Source organism: Aulonocara sp. 'chitande type north' Nkhata Bay, linkage group LG1, assembly GCF_057382095.1.
Source record: "Aulonocara sp. 'chitande type north' Nkhata Bay isolate Kocher_YH1m ecotype deep benthic linkage group LG1, A_spYH_male_GT1.1, whole genome shotgun sequence".
Classification (NCBI taxonomy): Eukaryota; Metazoa; Chordata; class Actinopteri; order Cichliformes; family Cichlidae; genus Aulonocara; species Aulonocara sp. 'chitande type north' Nkhata Bay.
In genome coordinates, this window is record NC_141344.1 from 37,044,902 (window position 1) to 37,069,416 (window position 24,515).

Consider the following 24,515-nt stretch of genomic DNA (forward strand, 5'->3'; position numbering starts at 1 on the left):
TACAGCACATTTGAGTGAAATTCTTGTGTGCGAGCTTCACAAGCAACAGAGTTGTGCAAAATACAATAATGTAAACAAGCAAAATACAAGAATGGCTACATCTGAAACTAATAAATATATGTACAATATATAATAGTATATGCATTTCTGGATGTGTATACTAAATATTTTTCTACGTGTGTGTGTGTGTGTGTGTGTGTGTGTGTGTACACACATATTTTACAAATTAAATAGAGTAAACAATAAATAAAATATATAAAATAAAATATACAGAGTGAGACATGTGCAAAACAGTGGCGTTATTGTACAGTATGGAGTGCATAATGTTAAAGTTCCAGTAGTGAAGCTGAGGTGTCTATGACGTGTTCAGCAGTCTGATGGCCTGGTGGAAGAAGCTGTCTCTCAGTCTGCTGGTACGGGACCGGATGCTGCAGAACCTCCTTCCTGATGGAAGTAGTCTGAACAGTTTATGGCTGGGGTGACTGGAGTCCTTGATGATCCTCCCCGCTTTCCTCAGGCACCGCTTCCTGTAGATGTCTTGGAGGGAGGGAAGCTCACCTCCAATTATCCGTTCAGAGCACCGCACTACTCGCTGGAGAGCTTTGCGGTTGTAGGCGGTGCTGTTGCCATACCAGGTGGTGATGCATCCAGTGAGGATGCTCTCAATGGCACAGTGATAGAAGGTCCTGAGGATGCGGGGGCTCATGCCGAATCTTTTCAGTCTCCTGAGAAAGAAGAGGCGCTGCTGCGCCTTCTTCACTGTTTTGTTTGTGTGTACTGACCACGTAAGATCCTCAGCCAGATGTACACCAAGGAACCGGAAGCTGCTCACTCTCTCCACAGCAGCGCCGTTGATGGTGATGGGGGTGTGTACTTCTCTGTACCTCCGGAAGTCCACTATCAACTCCTTTGTCTTTGCGACGTTGAGGGTGAGATGGTTGTCTTGACACCAGTGGGTCAGGGCGCTGACCTCCTCCCTGTAAGCCGTCTCATCACTGTTGGTGATAAGACCCACCACTGTAGTGTCGTCCGCAAACTTCACAATGATGTTGGAGTTGTTAGTGGCCGTGCAGTCGTAGGTGTAGAGTGAGTACAGGAGAGGGCTCAGTACACACCCCTGTGGAGCACCAGTGTTCAGTGTGACGGGGGATGAGGTGATGCTGCCCAGTCTGACCACTTGGCGTCTGTCAGACAGGAAGCTAAGGATCCAGCTGCAGAGGGAGCTGCTCAGTCCTAGATCCTGCAGTTTCCTGTCCAGCTTCGAGGGAACGATGGTATTGAATGCTGAGCTGTAATCTACAAACAGCATTCTCACATACGTGTCTCTCTTCTCCAGGTGTGACAGGGCAGTATGTAGTGTCAGGGCTATGGCATCATCAGTGGACCTGTTGTGGCGGTATGCAAACTGTAGAGGGTCCAGTGAGTCGGGTAGTGCAGAGCAGATGAAGTCCCTGACCAGCTTCTCGAAGCATTTGCTTACGATGGGGGTCAGGGCTACAGGTCGCCAGTCGTTCAATGAGGAGATGGTGGAGGATTTGGGTTCAGGGACGATGGTGGCCATTTTGAAGCAGGCTGGGACTACAGACAGAGAGAGGGAAAGGTTGAAGATGTGCGTGAACACTCCAGCCAGCTGAGCCGCGCATGACTTGAGGACGCGGCCGGGAATCCCGTCCGGACCAGTAGCTTTGCGTGCGTTCACCTTCCTGAAGCACCTCCGCACATCCTCCTCAGACACAGTGTGCGCACTGACGTCATCCGCGGTGCGCACACTGTCCGGTCTCATGGTGTTCGCTGTGTCGAATCTAGCGTAGAATACGTTTAGATCCTCACACAGAGAGGCCATGGTATTTGTTTGCGATGGAGCGGGCGTTCAAGAGCGCAATCCGATTAAAAGCTGGCAGTGCAGGTTTCCCATCAGCTTGTCGGAGTGGAATTGACAGCAAACACCGTGTCCGCGCGCGAGGTCTCCAGCAGCGCCACGGAACCGGCGGGGCCAACCACCGGTTGTGCGATGCGGGCTGTGAGGGCGCAGCGGTGGGGAGATAATTGGCAAAATCCAGAGCATCAGATGGGCAGGATCCACGCTGTAGTGGCTGCAAGTACGTATTTCCAATCAAATCCGGAAGGGTAACTGGCAGCAGAAACCGGGGACGCCTCCAGACGAGTCGGGAAATCTCCGATCTGTAGGCTCGTCTGATGTGTACCTGGATGCCGGCCCTACAGCCTCTTTCCTCGATTTCTTCTTGGAATTGCTTAGGGCATGTTTCGCTGGTAGCAAGAAGTAATCCGGTGAGGTGGAAGAGTGCACAAATGGTGGGGGGAAAGTTTTTCTATAACTGTCCCAGTCATCATAAAGACGTTCCATAGAGTCTTTGATGTGGAGCAAGGAAGAACGGTCGTAAATCACAGCAGCATAGCTCCATATATTAAACGTCAGGGCTGATATAAAAGCATAAAATACAATACAGCATAGGCAGGTAGACGGCAAGCCGAGCAAAGGCGCCATCTTCCTGTCACAGTCAGCTCAGTCTGATCAATTACAACCATGAACCATATATAAAAGATGCTAGTCACCATGACATTACCCACTGGTTTTTAAGGCCTCTTGAGAAGCTTCATGTGGAGCGTTTGGCTGTTGCCATACAGATGTTTAAAACAAGACATGATGAGTGAAGAGCAGCTCAAACTGAGAAACTGAGGAACACTGCATGTTTATATGGTACTGACTTATTAATTGGTAGGAAGCCACATCCAAAAGAATACAGTTATTTATCATCTATGTTGCTCTTGGACGTGAAACTAACAAACCACAAATCCAATAAGAACGCACTGAGGTTATGTTGCCCTGTCATATATGTATGTGCTCTTAACCTGAAAGGTATAAATACGGAAGTGTGTGTGTAATAAATGGTGGCGCAGAGGAAGGTGTGTCCCTCTGATGTAAAACTCTAAACAACGTGTGTATGGTTTATTCCTCCGTGAGATATGCGAGTTACCCCGGTATTTCTGCCCTAAAAAAATGGAACCTCCAACGGGTTATGGGCCCAGAAGGGATGTGGGAAGCCGGTGGAACCGTCTATGCTTCGACGGAGACGAGAGAAACTACGAATTGTGGGAAACAAAGTTCCTGGGATACCTGCGGCTACTTGGGCTAAAGGCTGCCATTCTGAACGAGCCCGGCGAGTCGGAGGAAGAAGACAAGGACTTGGATGAAAAGAATGAAGTAGCTTATGCAGAGCTAATCCAAGTATTGGATGATAGAAGTCTTTCACTCGTGATGAGAGATGCCAAGGATGACGGACGGAAAGCGTTGGAAATTCTGAGAGAGCACTACGCCGGTAAGGGGACACCACGTGTGATTAGCCTGTACACGGAGCTAACGTCGCTACAGAAAACGCCCAGTGAGAGCGTCACAGACTATATGATAAGGGCTGAGACTGCCATTACAGCTCTGAGGAATGCAGAAGAGACATTAAGTGATGGACTACTTATTGCAATGGTGCTAAAAGGGTTGCCTGAATCTTTCAAGCCGTTTGCCATACATGTAACCCACAGTGACAAAGCAATGACATTTAGTGAATTCAAAGCTAAATTAAGAAGCTACGAGAGCACCGAAAAGGCCACATGTTCTGAAGACAATGTGATGAAGGCAAATAACTGGAAGAAAGAGAGAGACAATGCAGAAATCATATGTTACAATTGTGGAAAAGAGGGTCATATGCACGTGAGTGTTACACAAAGACCGAAAGGAAAGAACAAAAAGTGAAGCAGTGGTGCGGTTACGGTAAAAGCTCAACGCATAAGGACAGCGACTGTCGCCGACGAAAGAAGATTACTGCTAAACACGTAACCGATGCAGAAGATCATAGTTTCGCGTTCAAAGCTAAAGACTGTGGAAATCAAGGGCTGAAACAGAGAGGCCTAATGGTTGATACAGGGGCCACTTCTCACATTATTACGGACATTCAGAGATTTAAGAGTTTTGATGAGACATTCACACCTGGAAGACACTTCATGGAATTAGCTGACGGGACCAGGACGAGTGGGGTCGCACTGAAGAGGGGAGATGTGGAGGTCTATCTACAAGACAGCGAGGGACGAAAGGTGAAGGCGACACTGGAGGGAGCACTTTACATTCCCTCTTACCCGCAAGATATCTTCTCGGTTCAGGCGGCGACGGCCAAAGGAGCCTCAGTAACCTTCAAGAAGGGCTGCAACCAGCTTATCCATAAGAACGGGACAAGGTTTAAGATAAGTGAATATGAACGCCTATACTATTTGAACAGTGTTACATCTGATCATTATGTTGACAACGACGAATGCAATGGCTGTCATGATGTAGAAACTTGGCACAAAATCCTCGGCCATTGCAACTATGAAGACTTGGTTAAACTAGAGGACATTACCGAGGGTATGAAAATAAAAGGTAAAGCTAAACATTACCAAGACTGTGAAGTGTGTACAAAAGGCAAATTTATCCAAACCAGGAATAGAGAGCCTGATGAAAGAGCAGAAGAAGCATTAGAGCTAGTGCACACTGACTTAGCTGGACCGATAGAACCAGAAGCTAAAGACGGGTTCAGGTACACGTTAGCATTTACTGATGATTACTCAGGCACAATGTTTGTGTACTTTCTAAAGGCTAAAAGTGACACCGTAAAAGCAACTGAAAAGTTTTTGGCAGACGTCGCCCCCTATGGGCAAGTAAAGAGAATCCGATCAGACAATGGAACTGAATTTACATCTAAAGAGTTTCAGACATTGTTAAATAAAAACACGATAAGGCATGAGACATCAGCGCCGTATTCACCTCATCAGAATGGGACTGCCGAGAGACAATGGCGAACACTTTTTGAAATGGCACGGTGTAGGTTGATCGAAAGTAACCTGCCAAAAAGATTATGGACTTATGCTGTTATGACTGCCGCAGTAATTCGTAATAGGTGTTACAACAGACGCACAAAGCAAACCCCTTATTACATGCTGACAGGAAAGAAGCCAGACATGTCGAGGATGGGGATTTTTGGATCAGTTTGCTACGGTTACGGGCACAACAAAAAAAAGTTAGACACGAGATGTGACGAAGGAGTTTTTGTGGGTTACGATAAAAACAGTCCGTCGTATCTAATCTACTACCCTAAAACAGGACGAGTTCTTAGACATAGGTTGGTCAAGTTCCTCACTAAAAGTGTGGTTGAGCACCAAACCCAGACCACTCAGGTTGATGACAATGGAGATGATGATTTGACTCCAGGGGACATCTTGAAGTACCCCGCTAGAAAGGACAAAACAGGGAATGACCAGAGATCAGATGAAAGTATGATCCTGGAACCTGAAAGTGACATTCAGGACAATGGCATAAATGATGCACAAAACTCAGACAAACAGAGTGATAGAACAGAGTCTGAACGATATCCCAAACGAAACAGGAGAAGGCCAGATTACCTGAAAGACTATGTCCAAACTGCAGATGACGACCAAACATCACTGACTGTAGATTACTGTTACAGGGTGATGTACGACATACCAAAGACTTTTGAAGAAGCTATGCAGTCATCGAACTCTAAGTGTTGGTCAGATGCTATGGAAGATGAAATGAGATCCTTGAAAGACAATAATACGTTTACTTTAACCACGCTGCCAGAAGGTAAAAATGCAGTGGGGGGGAGATGGGTGTATGTGATAAAAGAGAACCCAAATCAGACTAAAACATTTAAAGCAAGATATGTTGCTAAAGGCTATAGCCAAGTCCAAGGTATTGATTACAAAGAAACCTTTTCGCCGACTGCAGATATGACGTCAGTGCGTACGCTGATGCAATTAGCAGTACAGCACAACTTTAAACTCCATCAAATGGACGTGAAGACTGCTTATTTGCATGCCCCAATTGATTGTGAGGTGTATATGCAGCAACCAGAAGGTTTTGAAGTAAAATCAGACACAGGTGAAAAACTGGTCTGTAAACTAAACAAATCACTATATGGTTTGAAACAATCTGGCAGGAACTGGAATAAGATGTTACATGACCATTTATGTGAAAAAGGTTACAAACAAAATCCTGTAGACCATTGTGTATATTCCAGACAGACAGCGAGTGAGACAGTGATTCTTATCATCTGGGTTGATGATGTAATCATAGCTGCCAACAGTGAGGACGCTATCAGAAACGTGAAACAAATGTTGGATGAGAAATTTAAAATGAAGGATCTTGGTGAGCTCAAACATTTCTTGGGTATTGACTGTATACAAGAGAACCATGAGATAAGACTAAATCAGACACGGTACATCACAAAAATCCTGGAAAAGTTCAAAATGTCTGACTGTAAGCCACGTTCTACTCCTTGTGAACTCAAAAATGATTTTGGTGCACATGGTGAATCAGTTGATTCAGGAAAATATAGAGAATTAGTGGGCAGTTTGATTTACTTAATGACATGTACAAGACCAGATTTGAGTTGGATAGTGAGCAAACTGTCACAATCCCTGTCTGAGCCAAAAGAGCATCATTGGACAGCAGCAAAACATGTATTACGTTACCTTAAGGGGACACTAAACAAAGAGCTGTGCTATAAAAGGATAGAAGGAAACCTAAATCTTATAGCATACAGCGATGCAGATTGGGCCACAGACTTGAGTGACAGGAGAAGTACAACGGGTTATTGTTTTGTACTATCCAAAAATGGGCCAGTGATCTGCTGGAAAACCAGGAAGCAAGCTACAGTAGCTTTGTCAACGTGCGAGGCAGAGTACATGGCGATGGCCGCCACAGTACAAGAAAGCTTATACCTCTCACAGCTACTTAATGGCATGGACATTAAAAGGCAATATTCACCAGTTACCATTCTTGCAGAAAATCAAGGTGCAATTGCATTGTCCAAAAATCCTATAAACCGTCAAAGATGTAAACACATCGATATCAAGTATCACTTTATTAGGTCTGCTATAACTGAGAAGGAAGTACAAGTTAAATATTGTGCAACAGAAGACATGGTAGCAGACATCATGACTAAGGCTGTAAGTAAAGTGAAAATAGATGAATTTACGCATATTTTGGTTGGAACATAAAATGTTGATATGTGAATATCATGTAAATATGTATATCATGTAAATGTGTAATGTATAGTGTTAAGAGCAAGTGGGGGTGTTGCCCTGTCATATATGTATGTGCTCTTAACCTGAAAGGTATAAATACGGAAGTGTGTGTGTAATAAATGGTGGCGCAGAGGAAGGTGTGTCCCTCTGATGTAAAACTCTAAAAAACGTGTGTATGGTTTATTCCTCCGTGAGATATGCGAGTTACCCCGGTATTTCTGCCCTAAAAAATGGAACCTCCAACAGGTTATACATGAAGTGAATATTAGGGCAGTTTCCTCATACACTTCACCCTCTACTTACCATTAGAAAGAATACAGGGTTAAAGTGCTTCAGTTTTATTTAGCAGTACTTGCTATTATGCTGTAGTATTATTTGTTCTGTGAGTTTAGTCTGTTGTTGCCTGGAGAACATGATGGTGTCATAATATATCCTGCACAATTCAAGCTTTGCGGATATAAATGAGAGGTTATGATACTGAGGTATTATAGGTGCAAAGATGTAGATGGCCTAATTTAACCTGTTAGTAAACTAAAACGGCGGTTGAAGGTGGTTGCTAGGTAGCATCATGTGTTGCCTAGCAACCACATGCCAACAGGTAAGACCCTTGATATAGTTAAGTAAGCGAGGGTGTACATGTGTGCCAGTTTTGGTTGTTCAGCACCTGATCCTCATGCAGTCCTTCTGACAGGCAGTCACCATCTTTTATATACAGTCTATAATTATAATCTATGCTTTTGTGTTTTGTGTCATATTTAACAATGCATAACAGCTCTTACACAGTACGCACACCTACACATCTCTCTGTTGACCTTTTTAAGAGTGTCTGTGGAGCAACATCACCTATAACCACAGATGAATCACATGCACCGGCTTCACTGGGCTGTAGATCTGGAATATTGCACATATGCCATCGACAGATCATAAAATTTTGACTTGAAACACTGGTTTGGTCTGGTCTCCTTATGATGACTCACAAAGTGGGTTGCCATGAGCAGTGACTGTGACTTGGCAACAAACCCATATGTAGACAGGTACCTCACCTGTGTCTAACGTCAGCAGGTCTTAAGAAAGGTAAAGTTCTCTGCACTCTCCCCACCCTTACATTGTAATGTGAGTGAACTCACGAACCTTGCCTTAAACACGCCCTAACAGACAGGTAGCTCTCACATTCCCACCCTGCACAAATAAACAACAGCTCCACACAGCTATCATGCAATTACACGGATTCTATTATACCGCTTTGGCTTGATTATGCTGCAGGTGAGAATGTGACCTCTGACCTCCTGGAAGCCGAGAGTCACGTCAACACCGGAGACACCTCAATTCAAGATCTCTGCTCATTTAAATTCTTTGTGTGGGATCTCGGTGTAAGTGTTTCTGTATGGCGCCCTACAAATATCTGCACACCCACCAAGTTTGGAAAAGCAACATGTCTTCCAACCAGAGGCAAGACTTGACCTTTGACCCACCCTGAGATTTAATGACCCAAGACTGACTGGTGGAGGGTCTGATGCTTACGTGGAGCACGCGTTTGAATAAAATGAAAGAACCAGATGTTCAGTCTGAAGCGCCGGATTCCGGCTCTGATCCCTGGATCTGTGCTTACTAAGTAGTCAGTGGCCTTGGTCTGGGTTAGGGTTCGGGACTGTGAGCCTCTCTGAAGACGAGGCAAAAGTCTCTGTGGCTCAGCAGCTGTTTCACTTGAAGACGTAGTAAAAAAAGAAAAAAAGAAATCCAGTATCACTGTTTGTTAACCCTTTAAGACCTACCATAGAACCAAGTCCGCCAGAGCTTATATTATATTTTTACATGCTGTAGTGCCATTTTAGGGAGCATTTCAAGTTGCTATACATCAATACAACCATTATAGCCCAAATTTTAATAATATGTATGCATTAAGTGCATAGTAACTACATAAATTGCAAAAAAGTGCAATAAACTACAAAAAAAACTGACAATCGTTTTTGTTTTTTTAACATATATTTCTAGCTAGAGAAATTTAAGAGGCTTATGCCTCAGAACTGTAAATACAAAAAAGTTGCACAAAATAGTTTCCCACCACAGGAAATTTATTTTGAGTGTCTTCATAGTTTTATTTTTGAAATACACCAATTTTTATATACTGCAGGAAAAACGAAAATAAATATTATAATGCAAATTTGCAAAAAAACAGCATATGCATCAAAATAAACTATTTCCAGCAGTACAATTTGACTTCTAAGCATCCCAAAAACAATACAGAAAGTCATAAAGTCAAACATAACTTTTAAAAACACCAGTATAGGCTGATGAGGCCCTGAAGGTAAAAAACTACATTTCCATGAAAATGACGTCACTTCCGGTTCCGGGCAGGTAATGGCAGACATGCGATCGTTTGCGCTGATGATCTATTCCAAAGTGTTACGAACAGCTGATCGGATCGGTAAACCGTGTTTCTGGAATATTATGTTTTTGTTGCTGCAAGTGGTTTTTATGCAATTTTTGCAAATATGTGGAAGGAAACTGTGACCAAGGACAAGTTGATGGCATAAGATGTAAGTACAACTCCTCCAGTTTCATATGCAAAAAAAATTATTGCGCTAGCTTACGTGGTTGCAGTTCTACCGGGATTTAAAAATAGCTATGCAAAACGGAGCGTGCCCGCTCCCACCGGCTTTAAAGGGTTAAACGCTCAGAGAGGATTGTGGTTAATTGTAAAATAATTATAGATGGCCACTGCCAAAATGTCTAGACTCAACTATGGTGCCTTCCCTTTGTTTGGCTTGCTTTGCTTCACTTGATTTCACTTTGCTCCTTCCACCACAGGGAGAACAACCTTGGTACACCACCATACTTCGGGGATTATGAGATTATCTTTTCACAGCCACTTTGATTGAAGCAGAGCCTCTCAGGTCACCGACAGTCACGGTCTCACAACATGAGAATGTGGAGAGATGCACGCAACTGATGTTGTGATGACATGTGGGCTAAACCCACCATGTTTTAATGGGCTTTTCAAAATGTCTTCTATCCACATAAAGAGTGAAGCCTGTCTTAGATTAAAAAAACATAAACACTAAGTAGACATAAATGTATCCTGAGGGTTGGGAGTCAAGTTTCAAGTCTCTGTCAGATTTTCTACATCATGGATTAAAAACATTAATGATCCAGTGGCAGAAGCTATGATTTAGATCACATCCAGTTCAGTTATTCCTTGTTACCAATCAGTTTTCACATTGTACCACAAAGGTTCATCCTGCTAACAGACAAAAACGTCACATGTCCGCCTTGGACACAAAGAGACTAAAGAGTAAAAGCTTGAGTTCAGATAGACACAAAGAGCAGTAAAGCCTTATCTACCTGGTCCATGACACTAGAAAGCGTCCGTCTGTGGAATGACTGCATGGCTTCATCTTTGTCTCCGACAGAGCCCGTGGGCCGCTGCAGATAAGCCAGTACCTGCTTCAAAGTAACATGGAAAGTGTATAAATGTGAATATCCACAACAGGAAATCATTCAAAGTGGATTCCACCTTCTACCATTTGTTAACCTTCTGTTACTCTCACCTGTGGAAAGACTAGTTTTACATTATAGGAGTTTCTGAGGTTTACTTTAAAAGGTCTTTGATTATTGGCTGAATCTTTCCAAGAAATCGGCACAAGAGACAGCGAGAGTTTACTTTGCTGCTGGATCGATAACAGCATTCCAGTTGTTTGCCTGAAGTCAGTGATTGTTCTCAGCTACTGTTTGTACCGACAGAGGAACACAAAGTGACAACAGTGAAAAAGATGAAATGACCAATAAGTGTTTCATTTTAGTTTGCTCTGTTCTGGACGTTGACCAACAAAGTAAGTGAGAGTGCAATGATTGGACATCCTGCCAGCTTCCTACTGCAACGTTGACGTCCTGCGTCCTCCAGCATACTCTGTTCCTTACCTAAACCAAAAATATTATTTCCACTGACGAGGACACATCTGAACCATCTCCCATCCTGATTATCACTCTCATGCCTTGATTTCATTCAAGAAAACATCTTTAATGTGGGTATTTTTGTAGCTGTGGCTGTGATCTGACCTATTTGAGCAGATAATCTGTTTTGTGAATTAAAGTACTATTTTTGCCCTGTCCTTTATTCTTGTCTTAGGTCATTTGGGTGTATCTAAAAACAAAGGGTTTTTTGCATAGAGTTTTAAACTGGGAGAAGCTGTGACTGAGAACTGAAGTACTTCATGACTTGGACGGACATCAAACTCTCCACGTTGAATCATCACGAGAGTTTCCGGTATGATGGCGCCTGTGTTCGCTTGTCTTAACAAGTCCTCCCTGGAGCGTGTGCAGGTTGTTCAGACTAAGAGTCCAAGTACTCCCCATCAACATCAGAGTCCACTTGAAGATTTTGGTTTTAAAATGTTAGAGCTCTGCATGGGCAAGCAGCAGTGCACATCAGAGAGCTTTAGCTCCATACATCCACAGCAGGTCCCTGAGGTCATGTGATAAGGACCTGCTGTGGATGTATGGATACAAAACTAAAGGAGCTTTAGCAACAGTGGCCCCCAGACTCTTGATCTCTTTTCTTCTGAGCCTGAGATCTGTGGACTCGCTGGTCTCTTTCACTAAATCTCTTTAAACTTTAACTCTAAGCACCTTATGATATTTGACTTGAAGAGTGATATATAAATACAATTTTACTTACTTTACAAATGTGGTTCTTCGATTAATAAATAATTAAAATGTTATAAAGAATTCAGTATCTTTATCTGTATAATAAGAAGCTTAAATAAATGTAATAATACAGTTATAATAATGGTACAGTTGCCTTCCTTCCATGTATGGGCCTTTTTACTCTTAAAAATGTATGAGGACCTAAGTTGAAGAATCTGAATCTGACTGTTTGACTGATGTGTTCTTAATTACAGCTCCCAGGGAGCACTGAGATTTAAACCAGCCAGCCCCAGAGTTTAAAATGAAGACTGGATAATTCACAGATGTAACTGGCAAATTGTGATGCAGTACTTTTTTCCTTGCGGCAACATTACTCCAATCAGCTCCAACATTAAAACCATCTGCTCGCTCATGTAGGTCTCCCATCAAACAGCTCTGACCCATTAAGGCGTGGACTCCACAACAACCCAGAAGATGTCCTGTGGCATCCACAACAAAGAAGTTTGTAACAGGTCCAAATAATCCTGTCTTTGCAACCTGAACCACCTTCTTCCATTGCTCCATGGTTCACATCCACCCTTTTCACACAGGAAGCGGCGTGCACTGCGCTGGGCTCTGGCTGTACTACATCACTTTCTTGCTTCCACTCATGATCTTCATTCGTACTACAGGCTCTGAACTTCTGTTGGTCACACAGCTATACTGTCGCAGCTAGCATGTTGCAGTTTCTATATGAAAGGGCCCTAACTCTCACATGTAGGCACATTTGATTATGGACAGCATAAACAAAGTTCCAAACCAAAGACTGTATAAGACTGTAATGCAACATCACCCTGGACTATGCATTTCCAAGCCTCACCATTGGTGATTTGGATGTATCTTTGGAGCCAGAAGTGAAGGTATCAGTTATCAGCTAATGCTAGCAAGCTGTATTCATAGGCAAACGTGTAGGTGCACAGATCTGCTAATTAGTATCAAGCTAAAAAGATACTCGAATAGGGATGGGTATCGTTTAGGTTTTATCCGATACCGGTGCCAAATCGGTACTTTTGAAACGGTGCCGGTGCTTAAACGGTGCTCGAACCGGTGCTTAAAGAATGGAGAACACAAACTTTGTCCAAAAACCTCTCATGTTCAGCTGGGTTTTTTTGTAAAAAGATAACAATGTTAGCCTTTTCTGCAGCTATGGGGCATATATGGCATCACTCTTGGCTGGAAGCAGTGCTTAAACAATGGAAAAAACACAAACTTTGTCCAAAAACCTCTCATGTTCAGCTGTTTTCCACTTTTTCTTTGGTCATTTTAGCCTTTTTGGCCAGGGTGAAGGGAGCATCTGCCATCAAACAAGAAGACAGCCGCATGTAGCTATGATGATGTTTGCTAGTTCACCTTACATGCATTAATGTAATAACGTGGTTAGCCTACTCAACGTAAATTACACACGAACAACATTAAGCTACTCACGCAGAGAAGAACGGCTGCTGCTGCATCATCATCCTCATCATTTCTGCTACACTGGCAGGGCTAGGGGCCAGGACTCTCCTCTTCGGGTTTTTGGGGGATGTTGCTCCGGGTCCGATAACTGGCAACCCACCCGACGTGCACAGTGTGAGGTCTTGCAGCAAGCTATCAAATACGGCGCATTCCTCGGCTTTTAAAAAAACCGCTATGCGTCACCAGGTGTTTCATCGGATTCGAGGTGTTACCTCCTTTGACAGTATCACAGTATCAGCTTAAAGCACTTGTTGCTGCTGAGTTTGCATATTTTGCTGTGAAGTACAGCCAGACTTTTGACCGCTTCGCCTTGGACATTTTAATCTGTAGCTCTGCTCTAACAGAACGTACGTACCTGGCCCCGCCTACTATCCTCGGAAACGTAAAATGATTGGCTAGAAGTGTATCACAGCTCAGGAAAAAAAGCACCGAAATAAAGCACCGAAATGTGCGCTGCTTTTCGGTCTGGTTACTACCGTTTATGTCAGAACCGGTGCCATCGTGGCACCGGATACCGGTACCCATCCCTATACTCGAATTTTACTCATCAAATTTAAGGCACAGATTTCTTGGATGGTCAGTACTACAAAACAGGTCACTTCATTTGTGAGATGTTTCCATTAAAAATGGAGTGAAGGCCTAGCAAACCCAGGCCTCATTGGGCACTCGGCCTGGACTACATTTATTTGCGTCCATTAACCAACTTTCAGCATTTTAAATATCTGAACAGGTGAGTTTTAAAAAATCCAGCTCCTGTACAGTTATTATGGAGGGAGACTATCAATAGAAAGAGACTGAAATGTTTTTTGTCCCAGGCTGCCATGTTCAAATGCCAGATTTGAACATGGCAGCCTTTGGGGACTGATTCAGTTTGGAGCCAGCCTCACATGGCCATTAGAGAAACTGCTTGTTGTTGGTACTTCCACATTTTTCTGGAGGTTTGCACTTGCTCCATAAACTTTTAGCAGCCTTTACATTTTAGCAAGTCTTTTAGAAGAGCAAGAATCTCCCCATGGCCATTACTATTCACAGCTTTCTGAAGCTAGTAACCACAACATACAGGGTACCCTCCACAAGACCTGCCCTCTTGGCACTGCTATGATTTTCTAATATAGCCATCATCAAAGTCTCTATGATCATTATCCCCATTTTTTCCTGTTTCCAGCATTTCAAGCACTGCCCGTTCACTTGTTGCCTGATGATCAATGTTGTTCCCTCGGTTCCAGTGGTTTTCATGGTACTATCACCTGCTTCTCTAATGGAGTCTCAGGCTTTCAGGTGTGATAGCAGTTACAGCCAAAATACAGGAGATATTTTCATAATTTCAAAAACTACCTTCAATCTTCATCATGGACCAGATGCTTTATATGCACGTAGAGGCCATTGCAGAAAATGTCTGTAAAAATGAAAACTGGAGTGCAAAATCATGTACCTCAGCTTTGTATCTGTTAAATTAAGAACATTGTATTTATTAGAAGAAAACTGAGGCTTGCATAACTTTTTGTCTTTCGTTACACATCAAGGATAATCCATCAATTACAAAGAGCCACTTAAAAAAAAACACTAATGTCTTTCTCTAGTGCTTAAAGCGCAAATCCCAGGCGAGAGAAAAGGATTGAAATTCCTTGCTGGAGGAGAGTGACATCGTTGCGTGTTACACCAAATTAGTGTCCTCGTTTTGAAGCTATATGCTCAGTGTTCCATGGTAAGAAGATTAAACCTGTTCATGAGTCTGACAGCTCCTTCCCAAACAAACATTCCTCTGAAGAGTTACCCGACACAGAAAATGTGCCCTGAGCCAATTCTTTCTCTCCTCTTTCTCCTGCTGCACACCAGCCTGGCTGACAGCGGTCCTACAAATGTGCCCTGATGCACGGCATCAAATGCACACCAGGTCCATTTGAGAGGCAGATATGAAAAAAGCTTTGCAAAGTTTGAGTCTCTCTGCAGTCCTCTGTGTTTGTGTTCTCTGTTGCAGGGTAAGGATTAGATAAAATATTACCAGGGTATTTATAGGCAGTGACATTTAGGAGATAAAGGTAGAGTATCAGGGCGTGTGGAATGTGGAGTCGGGACTTGTAATATCACTGATATGGCAGGGGGATTACCTCACCCTCTGGTAGGAAGTAGCCTACAGCAGACTGGATATGACTTCTGCCCCTGGCTTCACAGGCGACTGCAGGATCAACTAAGCTGCTCCAAGTCAAACCAAATGCACAAACCAAATAAAGCGAAATACAGAAGCACCCGAGCAACGAGCTTTTTCAAATATGCTCCAAAACAACTGAGAAAAGATGCCCCACAGCACAAGTTTTCCTTGAACTTCTTGGAATGGATCAAACCACAAAACAAACACCGTCCAACCCACTGGGGAAGAGAAAAACTCAACTGTCCCTGGAATTTATCACCTCCCATCCTTCAATGCAGTGCAAGAAATGTTCAAGGCTTTGCAGCTCCTTGCAAGAAAAAAAAAATAACTCAAGGTAAATATTTAAAGCCACCAAATATTTCCTCCTTCCAGAGGACAGACGGCTCCATGTTGCTTCTCTGGAATTTGTCGCCTCTTATCAAAGCTGGACTCGTATTAGAAATCACAGTATATTAATCCCACCTGCGGGTGGAAGATAAACTTGATCAGAGAGATCGTTTACAGCCCCTCGTTCTTACCTCGTCTGGACTGAGGACATCGTGGATCCTGTAGTGGAGTGGGCTCCGGTAACGTTACATTCGCGCTCAGGTGCAGTTTGGATTCTCTGTCATGATGAACTGTCACGGCTCGGACGCGCTGTGCACCCAATCTGCAGACTGCGCCGACACACGGATTTCAAAGACAGCGATACCATCCATGTCCCTGCGTCTGCTGGAGGCTTCTTCCTTCTGCCTTCGCTGTTTTTTTAGCAGACACTCTGAAGGAAGTCTCTGTCTTTCACTCTCTCTCAGCTGAAGTGCCTGTCCATCCAAACAGCTGCGTCCCACTTCCCAAAACACATGACATCAGTTACAAGTAAAGCCTGAAAATAATAAATACGTTAATTTTTGTAAGACCTCCTTTGCTGGACGCGCAAGTGCAAAAAGTGACACGAAGGGCCCTTTGTCCTTTAAAAAAAGAGCTTCTTATAAACCATCTTCCACGACTCCAACGTGTTCCTACAACTACGCTTAAAATGCACTTTTGCCTCCCGGCAGGTGACTCCCGGTTGACTGTGGTCGCAGCAGGTAGCGCCGGTGGCACTTTCCCCTCTATTTTCCTCGTGACCTTCCTCTCAGTCCGGCCAAAGTGCGCACAGAGGAGCGGGGACGACTTCTCAGGAGCACGGGGGCCACGGGCCGATCCCACTTGTCCACAGCTCGGCTGCTGCTGTTGTGTCCGTGTGTCTCCCTCTCTCTCTTTGCTGCCCTCTCTCTTTCTCCACCTGAGCGCTGCATTCCTGCCGTGAACACGCCTCTCTCCCCCGTCACAGCACAGCAGCGCGTCGGAACTCAGAGGCGGTAAAACTTACCATCCCTTCACCTCACTACGATCAGTTCAACTTTGGAAATGGAGCAACTCACAACAGACATCTTTGAAGGAACATATATGTCTGCACTGTAACAGTACCATTTAATACCTTCAGTAAAAACACAATTTATATCAATCAAGTAGAAAGTAGCGCTTGGGGGCAAATGTAACACTGAGAGCTTTTACTATTGTAGTTCAAAAGCACTTTTGTTACATTTTTATAAAGTTAAAATATTTTTAACTGTATTTGATGAAAATATCTTCTTCCTTCAAGTCATCCTCCTCATCAGTGGCGGTCCTAGCCTGTTTGGCGCCCTGGGCGAACACTCCCTCTGACACACACACACACACACACACATAAAACAAATACAGTTTTACATTAACATAAAACTGTTGTCGAAACCATACTGAATTTCACCAGAGAAACACACACACACACACACACACACACTCACACACACACACACACACACACACACACACACACACACACACACAGAGTATGCATAGTATGCAAATGGCTTACAAACAGCCATCATAATTGGTCATACAATGAAACAGGACAAATCAAGAATTGACAATGACTAATTAATATTGTGCTGAACACAGTCCAAAGAGTCAGTAAGCTACATCAGTGTCTGTTTACTGTTTACTATCATAGCCAAGTGGCTAACAAAGGTAAACAGACGTTTTCACTGTCCCTACTAATTAATGTTACTTGTTGTATTTCTGTTGTGGTCAGTGCGATCCTCTCTGCTGTTGCATGCTGGGGCAGCAGGTTGAGGGTCACAGATGCCAAAAGGCTAAATTAACTGATCCATAAGGCCAGTTATGCTGTGGGGATGGAGCTGGACTCTGTTAGGGTGGTATCTGAGAGGCGATATTGTTCAAGATAAAGACAATCATGGATAACACCTCCCACCCACTCCATGACACGCCGGCTAGTCAGAGGAGCGCGCTCAGTGAGAGACTGAGATTACCCACAATGCACCACTGACCGACACAGGAAATCATTCCTGCCTGTGGCCATCTCCCTGTACGACTGGACTGTATGTAGCGGAGATGACAATAAAGTTTACTTTGACTTCAGCAGCGCGCAGGCGCACCGAGGGCTCTCGCGCTCACTTTTCACGTACAGAATTTTGAAAAACATTGGTGCAAATTATAAGTCTGTATCATGATGTCTGGTGTTTTCGTGTCTGATGGTTTGTTTTTATTTTGTTTTATTTTGCGAGTTGTTTAATAGATGCTGCTCCAGCCAGCCAGAGATAAATGCAGCTAATAAAATGCAGCACTGGGAGGTGTGAGCACTTCTGTTAAAGCAGAAGTTTTGCTGAGCGATCAGCCGTGTGTTACCACAATGCCAGGGAGGAAAGACATCAGCGGTGATGTTAAAGAAGTAATTGTTGCTGCTCGTCTATCTGTGAAAAGCTAAAAGGTCATTTCCAAACAGTCTGAAGTTCATCAATGTACAGTGAAGGGGATTATTCACAGGTGGAAAACAAGACAGCTGCCACTCCTTTCTTGGTGTGGATGTCTCAGAAAATTCACCCCAGGGCCAGCTTGTGTAATGTTTAAAAAAAAGGGGGGGGGGGGGGAGTAAGCGATCTCATTCTTGGGAGGCCTTATTTAGCATGTTAAATGTGAAAACTTCTGACGTTACAACAAAAGACTGAACAGGTTTGTAAAGGTTGCCAAGAGAAAGCTCGAGCACCTCAGATGAACCTTTCAGTCACTGCGCTGACCATGAGCTCTTCTGTGCACCAAAGTCAAACCCGAGTCCATCTCATGTTTGCTTGAAACTAGGTTATGACAATGAAAGCAAGCACACCAGCTGGAGAATAAGGTGTTGTCCCAGTTAAAGACCAGGCTTCGAGCAGGTTGAAATGCTGTGGTGGGGCCTTATGTGAGCTGTTCAGGAACAAATGCCCCCAAATATTTTGTGAACTGAAGTAACGTTGAGTAGAAAAACGTCCAGAATTCCCCCACAATGAAGGCACACAGAAACAAGTACTTCAAGTACTAATAAAACTAATAAAACCTTTCTTTTTCACAAGATCGTGTGCACCTCAGAGGGCCGACACATGAAACATGGGGACCACAGTTAGGTCTGGGAATCTTCTTTTGCCTTACATTTCCCTACAAAAATAGCAACGACTGCAAAGGCAAAGATTTCTTTAAAAAAACAAAGAAGAATCAACACAGTGAGTCTGCAGACTGTCTGTTTGTTTAGTTACCCTGGTAATCCACGATTACCTGCTCCAGCTCAGAAGGGAAAGACTCTCAAGTAACAAATATACATTTGCTGAAGAAACGTGACTTTACTTTGACGTCTCATTAGTTGTGGATCCTCCACCTTTATGCAATTTTAGGAATAATAAAAAGGGCGTAAATCTTTAACTTCTTGTACAAAATAATCAGACACTACTATTTTACAGTATTCCTACAAACGAGTTTATGACTTCATCGTGTTATATTGATGTAACATTTATACAGTTTATTTGGTATTAAAATACAAAAAGAGGCAAAGAACTGGATTTAACTTGTATGTCTCATAAACCAGTTTATTGATTGGTGTTTGTTTCAGTTCAATTAAATGTCATTAAAACAACTTGAAAAATGAAACTGTGTTTCAGAGCCCGCACAGCCACAAAAATAACAAATCAGTATCTCGAATATCCTCGTCTCAGTCCGTTTATCATCACTGCCTCTTTCATCTGGCCCCGTTCTCATTGCCTGCATCTTCCATTAATCCCTCCACATCACGTCATCCTCTGTGACTCCTTGTTTCAGAGGGTGACTCCTTAAGAAAAGTAGACCTCTGCATCGACATGTCAGGACACGTTTATCATACCAGTCTTAGTTTCTTCTTTTTATTTTACAGGCACATTTAAAACCCCCTCTTCCTCTGGACCTGTGTGTAACTGTATCCCTCAGGCTTCTCTTTTTGTCTCCCACTGTGCGTTATGTCTGACGTGCCAAAGCTCGTATTTAGCAGGTTTGATGTTACAGTGGGAATGTTTTCTGCAATGAGACAGTAACACCCAGGTCATCTCCAGTTTCCTGCACCGCTTGTCCAGCGGTACAACTAGCATAACTTAGTGATAGTGGAGCAACCACACGGGCTTTCTGTGAACTCGGAGCACACTCCCTTTATGCTCAGCCAAGACAGCTACAGTTAAGCTGTGCTTCAGGTTCCACGCGCGACCTTGAGCTATCATCTGGAGCCATGCAGACATAACAGAGGAAACAGGACAGCGCTCTCAGCTCTGCTACTGCCCGTGAGCGTGTTTTTGACCATACAGGGTCATACATGATGCCCATAAACATTACAGATGCCAAAAAACACGAGAAACTACAAATGTTGACTTGTAGACAAAATGAGTCATAAATCATCAGAGGGGTGGAAGCCGTCAGCAGCCAAACAGAGTGTACGTTAAACTGTGAGAGTAGACTAAATAAGGCATGTTTGGTTTAACCATCGCAGACTCAAGTGGACCACAGCATGGCTTAAGAAGATAAAAGGCGGCCAATCTGTACACAGCAGGATGGGACAAAGTGGCAAAAGCCCAAAGCCACAACACAGCATTAAGTTTTGTGTGGGTCTGAATCTATTAAACCTCAGCTAACACAAAACGGACTCGTGGTCAAAACCATGCCGACATCATCAATCCTCTCAGTCCACACTTTGTTAGCCTGAAGCGAAGCATTAAGGCAAGTTTTTGCTGTTGGCGTGCTAAACAGATGCTGGAAGCTGGACCGTGCTGTAACTACATACAAGCACTGCTCACAGCTGCTTTTTTCCAAGAGGGCTGTGCTGGTGCCAGTCCCTGAAAACTCATACCACAAGTACAAGAACAAATTACACATGATTCTTCCCTCCGTTCACATAACGTACGGAGGGCAATCGTGGCTTAAGAGTTGGGAGTTCGCCTTGTAATCGGAAGGTTGCCGGTTCGAGCCCCGGCTCGGACAGTCTCGGTCGTTGTGTCCTTGGGCAAGACACTTCACCCGTTGCCTACTGGTGGTGGTCAGAGGGCCCGGTGGCGCCAGTGTCCGGCAGCCTCGCCTCTGTCAGTGCGCCCCAGGGTGGCTGTGGCTACAATGTAGCTGCCATCACCAGTGTGTGAATGTGTGTGTGAATGGGTGGATGACTGGATATGTAAAGCGCTTTGGGGTCCTTAGGGACTAGTAAAGCGCTATATAAATACAGGCCATTTTCACATAAAAAAGCTAGTACTGGTATGAAGTGCTTTGAACTGGTCCTTTTCTGGGTTTCAGTGCATGGAACCGGTTCTCAGTTGGGCCCTGGAACCATGACAGTAGACTTAGGCAAACACCAATATGCACTTAGTTTTTTGGACAATGACCTTTTGTAATTTTGCCTGTGTGCACCACCAAAGTGGATCTGATCCAGCCAGACATCACATCTGTACATTCACCACCATCAGGAGCTGAGCCTTAAACAGTTCTCTGATCTCCTGCTCCTTCATCTAGCTTCACCATCACAGAGTGTAATCTTTTCACAGCACGGCGTTATTAAACTAAACAGTCTTTCAGATACATTTACAGTGAAACTTTCTGTTTAATAAGTCAAAGGGCTCCATGCAGTTAGACAAAAAGCATAAATATTTAACGTCTTCATCTTGGTTCCAAAAGTATTTAAATAGCTCTAAACAGCTTCAAGCTGCCTATCAGTCATATGTGATAGAAATGTTTCCGTGGGCAGTAAGCAGCTCCTCAGCACTCGTGTATATAATGATTAGTTAAGCGCTCCGAGGTCTGGATGCTTGTCCCGGCTTGTAGAGAGATTTTCCTACGCCCTCCTATAGTTCCCCATCATTACAGAGCACACTTTAGTACTCTGTGTGTTTACCGAGAGGCAGATAGCCGAGTGTTTACAGTAATCATCGCATTCACGCACACGTGCACGCTCTCTCTTTCTCTGTGCGTGCTTTTGGCAGCTTACTATGTTCTTCCCTCTAATAAGAGCTTTCTGAGATGAGGAGGCACTTTCCCGCTCCTCAGAGATATTAGTGAGGAGGGGGGTTGGGGGTTAGGAGGGGGATATGGAGGGCTGCACTTACACCTACCAGCCCCGCCCCTCTTTCAGGTTTTTACTGAGCTTGGCAGGCGGCCACGATGAGAAGCTGATGGTAGGACTGGGTTTCACGCAGCAGCGCTGATGAAAGATTGTGGATGGTGCTGTGAGGAATCATACACAGTACATGCAGCCTTGGCACAGCTGCTGCTAGGAAGCTCTTCAGGTGTGTCGGCCTTCTTTAACAGTTTTATTGCTGTCTAGAGAAAATCCATATTTGTGACAGATACAGCACCATTAACAAATACTGGTGAATACCTGGACATCAACAGCTGAACTGGGGCAGGGGGCAGGCCAAACAAATGATATCCCCGTTCCTCCAACGCGGTGCCGGCGTCTAAGCTAGAACCGGTTCTAAGCATGTTCTTCAACATAGAAAGAAAGAGGAAACAGCATCCACCAGCACAGAGGACCACTGGCTGTATGAGGGTTACACACATGGTTGGCACAGAAAAACCCAAACTGTTGAAATGTTGGCTGGTTCTCAAAGGATGCCAAAGCAGAACTCAGACTTCACAGCCTAGCACGGACAGCAACTCTCAAAGTGGATAGCATCATTTTGGGGTCTTCTTTTGCATTTTTATGAATCGGAGCACTCGGTGCAGTGACTCCCAAGCTAGGCGAGTGGCTCCAGCAGATCCCAGGAACAACATCGGAGATCTCTGTCCAGAAGAGCGCAGTCCTGGGAACAGCTAAGATACTGCACAGGACCCTCAAGCTCCCAGGCCTCTGGTAGAGGACCTGAGCTTGGTGGATAGACCACCCACAGGGGCGAGCGGGGAAATAAAAAATATATAATCTCTTATTCATATGGAGCAATCGGAAACTGCTATTGAGCTATTTCACACTGGAATTCTGCTTTATAACATGCCTTTATAAATGCACTGATGACCTCATTACTACTTTGCTGTGACACGTGAAACTTGTGTCACTCTCATTCATTCACCTAATCAGTCAAAGCACACTCACACATGGCAACAACACCCACTGGCAGCCTCTCTGCTGCCCCACAGAAAATGTCGCTCAGGAAACTTGTGTCACAATTTACTGACCTGCCTAAAAAACACTCCACACAGTGACCTGATCAGCATCTGTGGAATGCACCACACAAGCCCCCAGACAGCCAGAGCAGTGGGTAGGTTTTAATTTAACTGCAGGTCTGTTTTTATAAATGTTTTGCTTTGCTGTGTTCAGACTCAAACTATGGCAGCAAAATACCACAAACACCATAACAGAAGTGATGCACCCCTCACTGCTGACTTCAGTGGTTCAAATGAGTGTTTTCACTCACTGGGATCACGTCCTCATTAAGGTTTGACAGTGTTTCTAGCAGATAATATATGGTTGAGCATGAATTGAGGCTGTGGTTTGGAGAAGGCCTCACTGGCAGTGACAGATGCACGTGTTCTTTGTAGGTTCACCCAGTGTCCCTTCCACAGGACAACATGCAGGCATGATGGCCACAGGCAGGTGTTTGGGGAAAGAAACTGAAAGCATCATATTTGTGACAACATGAGAGGGGTGCCTCTATAATCAAATAAAGAGACTCTTTTAAGGAGAATGACCAAAATCACTTTATTCATAAAAGACTTCATAGGCTTGAAACAGACAACGAGAAGCCTCAGCATGTCAGCGTGATGTCAGCATGTCAGCATGGGTGGGATTTGAATTCAAGTGGAGGTAGAATAACACTTAAAGAGTGTGCAGGAACGTCCTGCTTTCATCTCGATCTGTCACCGGTCACCTGGGCAACACACCGGCACATACATGTGATGTGGTGTTGTGACATGTTTTATATGTGGCCCTGTGGCAGACACTCTCTGAGGCGGTGAGGTTTTGATGCAGGGGCTTAGTAAAGTTCATAAACAGAGCAGAGGGATCAGCCACTTTGATTTAATGCTGGCAGGAAAAGAGAGTGTGTAGCAGTGCAGACACCGAGCGCACAGTCGAGCTTGTTCATCAACCAGCTTGTTAGAATACGAGCTATTACATGCAGCCGTCATGTAATTTACAATACCGTGTTCACATAAGGGAGAAATAACATGCACAGAAAGCCACTTGAAGCCATGGGTAAAACACCATTTACTCAGTTTACTGGGCTACTTGAATCCTGTAAGAACATCTGCATCAGGAGTTATGTACAGAAACCAAACAAGCCACATGCTGCTCTTAATAGCTCTCGGTGCCCATGTGGAAAAACAGCAACACAATGCCTTGAAAAAAAAAAATGCATTCTTCAGCTTAGAGTACACCGATCAGCCAGAACATCACCTCCTGCTGCCTAATGTTGTGTTGGTCCCCCTTTTGCTGCCCCGACCCTTCCAGCCATGGATGCCACTAGAGCCTGAAGCTGTGCAGTTGTACCTGCCACCGAGACGTCAGCAACAGATCCTTTTGGTCCTCCAAGGTGCGAGGTGGGGCCTCCATGGATCGCACTTGTTTATCCAGCAGGTCCCACAGATGCTCTGGATTAAGATCTGGGATTTTGGAGGTCGATACAATTGAGTCATTGTTGTGTTCCTCAAACCATTCCTTTTTCTTTCTTTTTTTTCATATTTTTATTGAGAGACAAGTGTACATTAGTTTACAATGACAATACAATCTGTGCCCCTCACATATTTGTTAGTTTTGCTTACATGAACAGATACAATAATACACCCACACACACACACTTAAATAAAATTG

The 24,515-nt window shown here is 44.1% G+C and overlaps 1 protein-coding gene across 2 annotated transcripts in view; it reads right to left on the reverse strand.

The window, feature by feature from the left end:
• Positions 1 to 16,643, reverse strand: part of adamtsl5 (ADAMTS like 5) — a 64,535-nt gene extending 47,892 nt beyond the window's left edge. Inside the window, exons 1-2 of one of the 2 annotated variants that reach the window (XM_086294635.1) lie at positions 15,898 to 16,643; positions 10,435 to 10,536 (exon numbers count right to left, since the gene is read on the reverse strand). In XM_086294635.1, the coding sequence (XP_086150761.1) occupies positions 10,435 to 10,536; positions 15,898 to 15,917 (122 nt within the window). In that variant the 5' untranslated portion in view covers positions 15,918 to 16,643. The remainder of the gene's footprint in view (positions 1 to 10,434; positions 10,537 to 15,897) is intronic. The other variant, XM_086294644.1, reaches the window with a different exon arrangement.
• Positions 16,644 to 24,515: the final 7,872 nt, after the last annotated feature.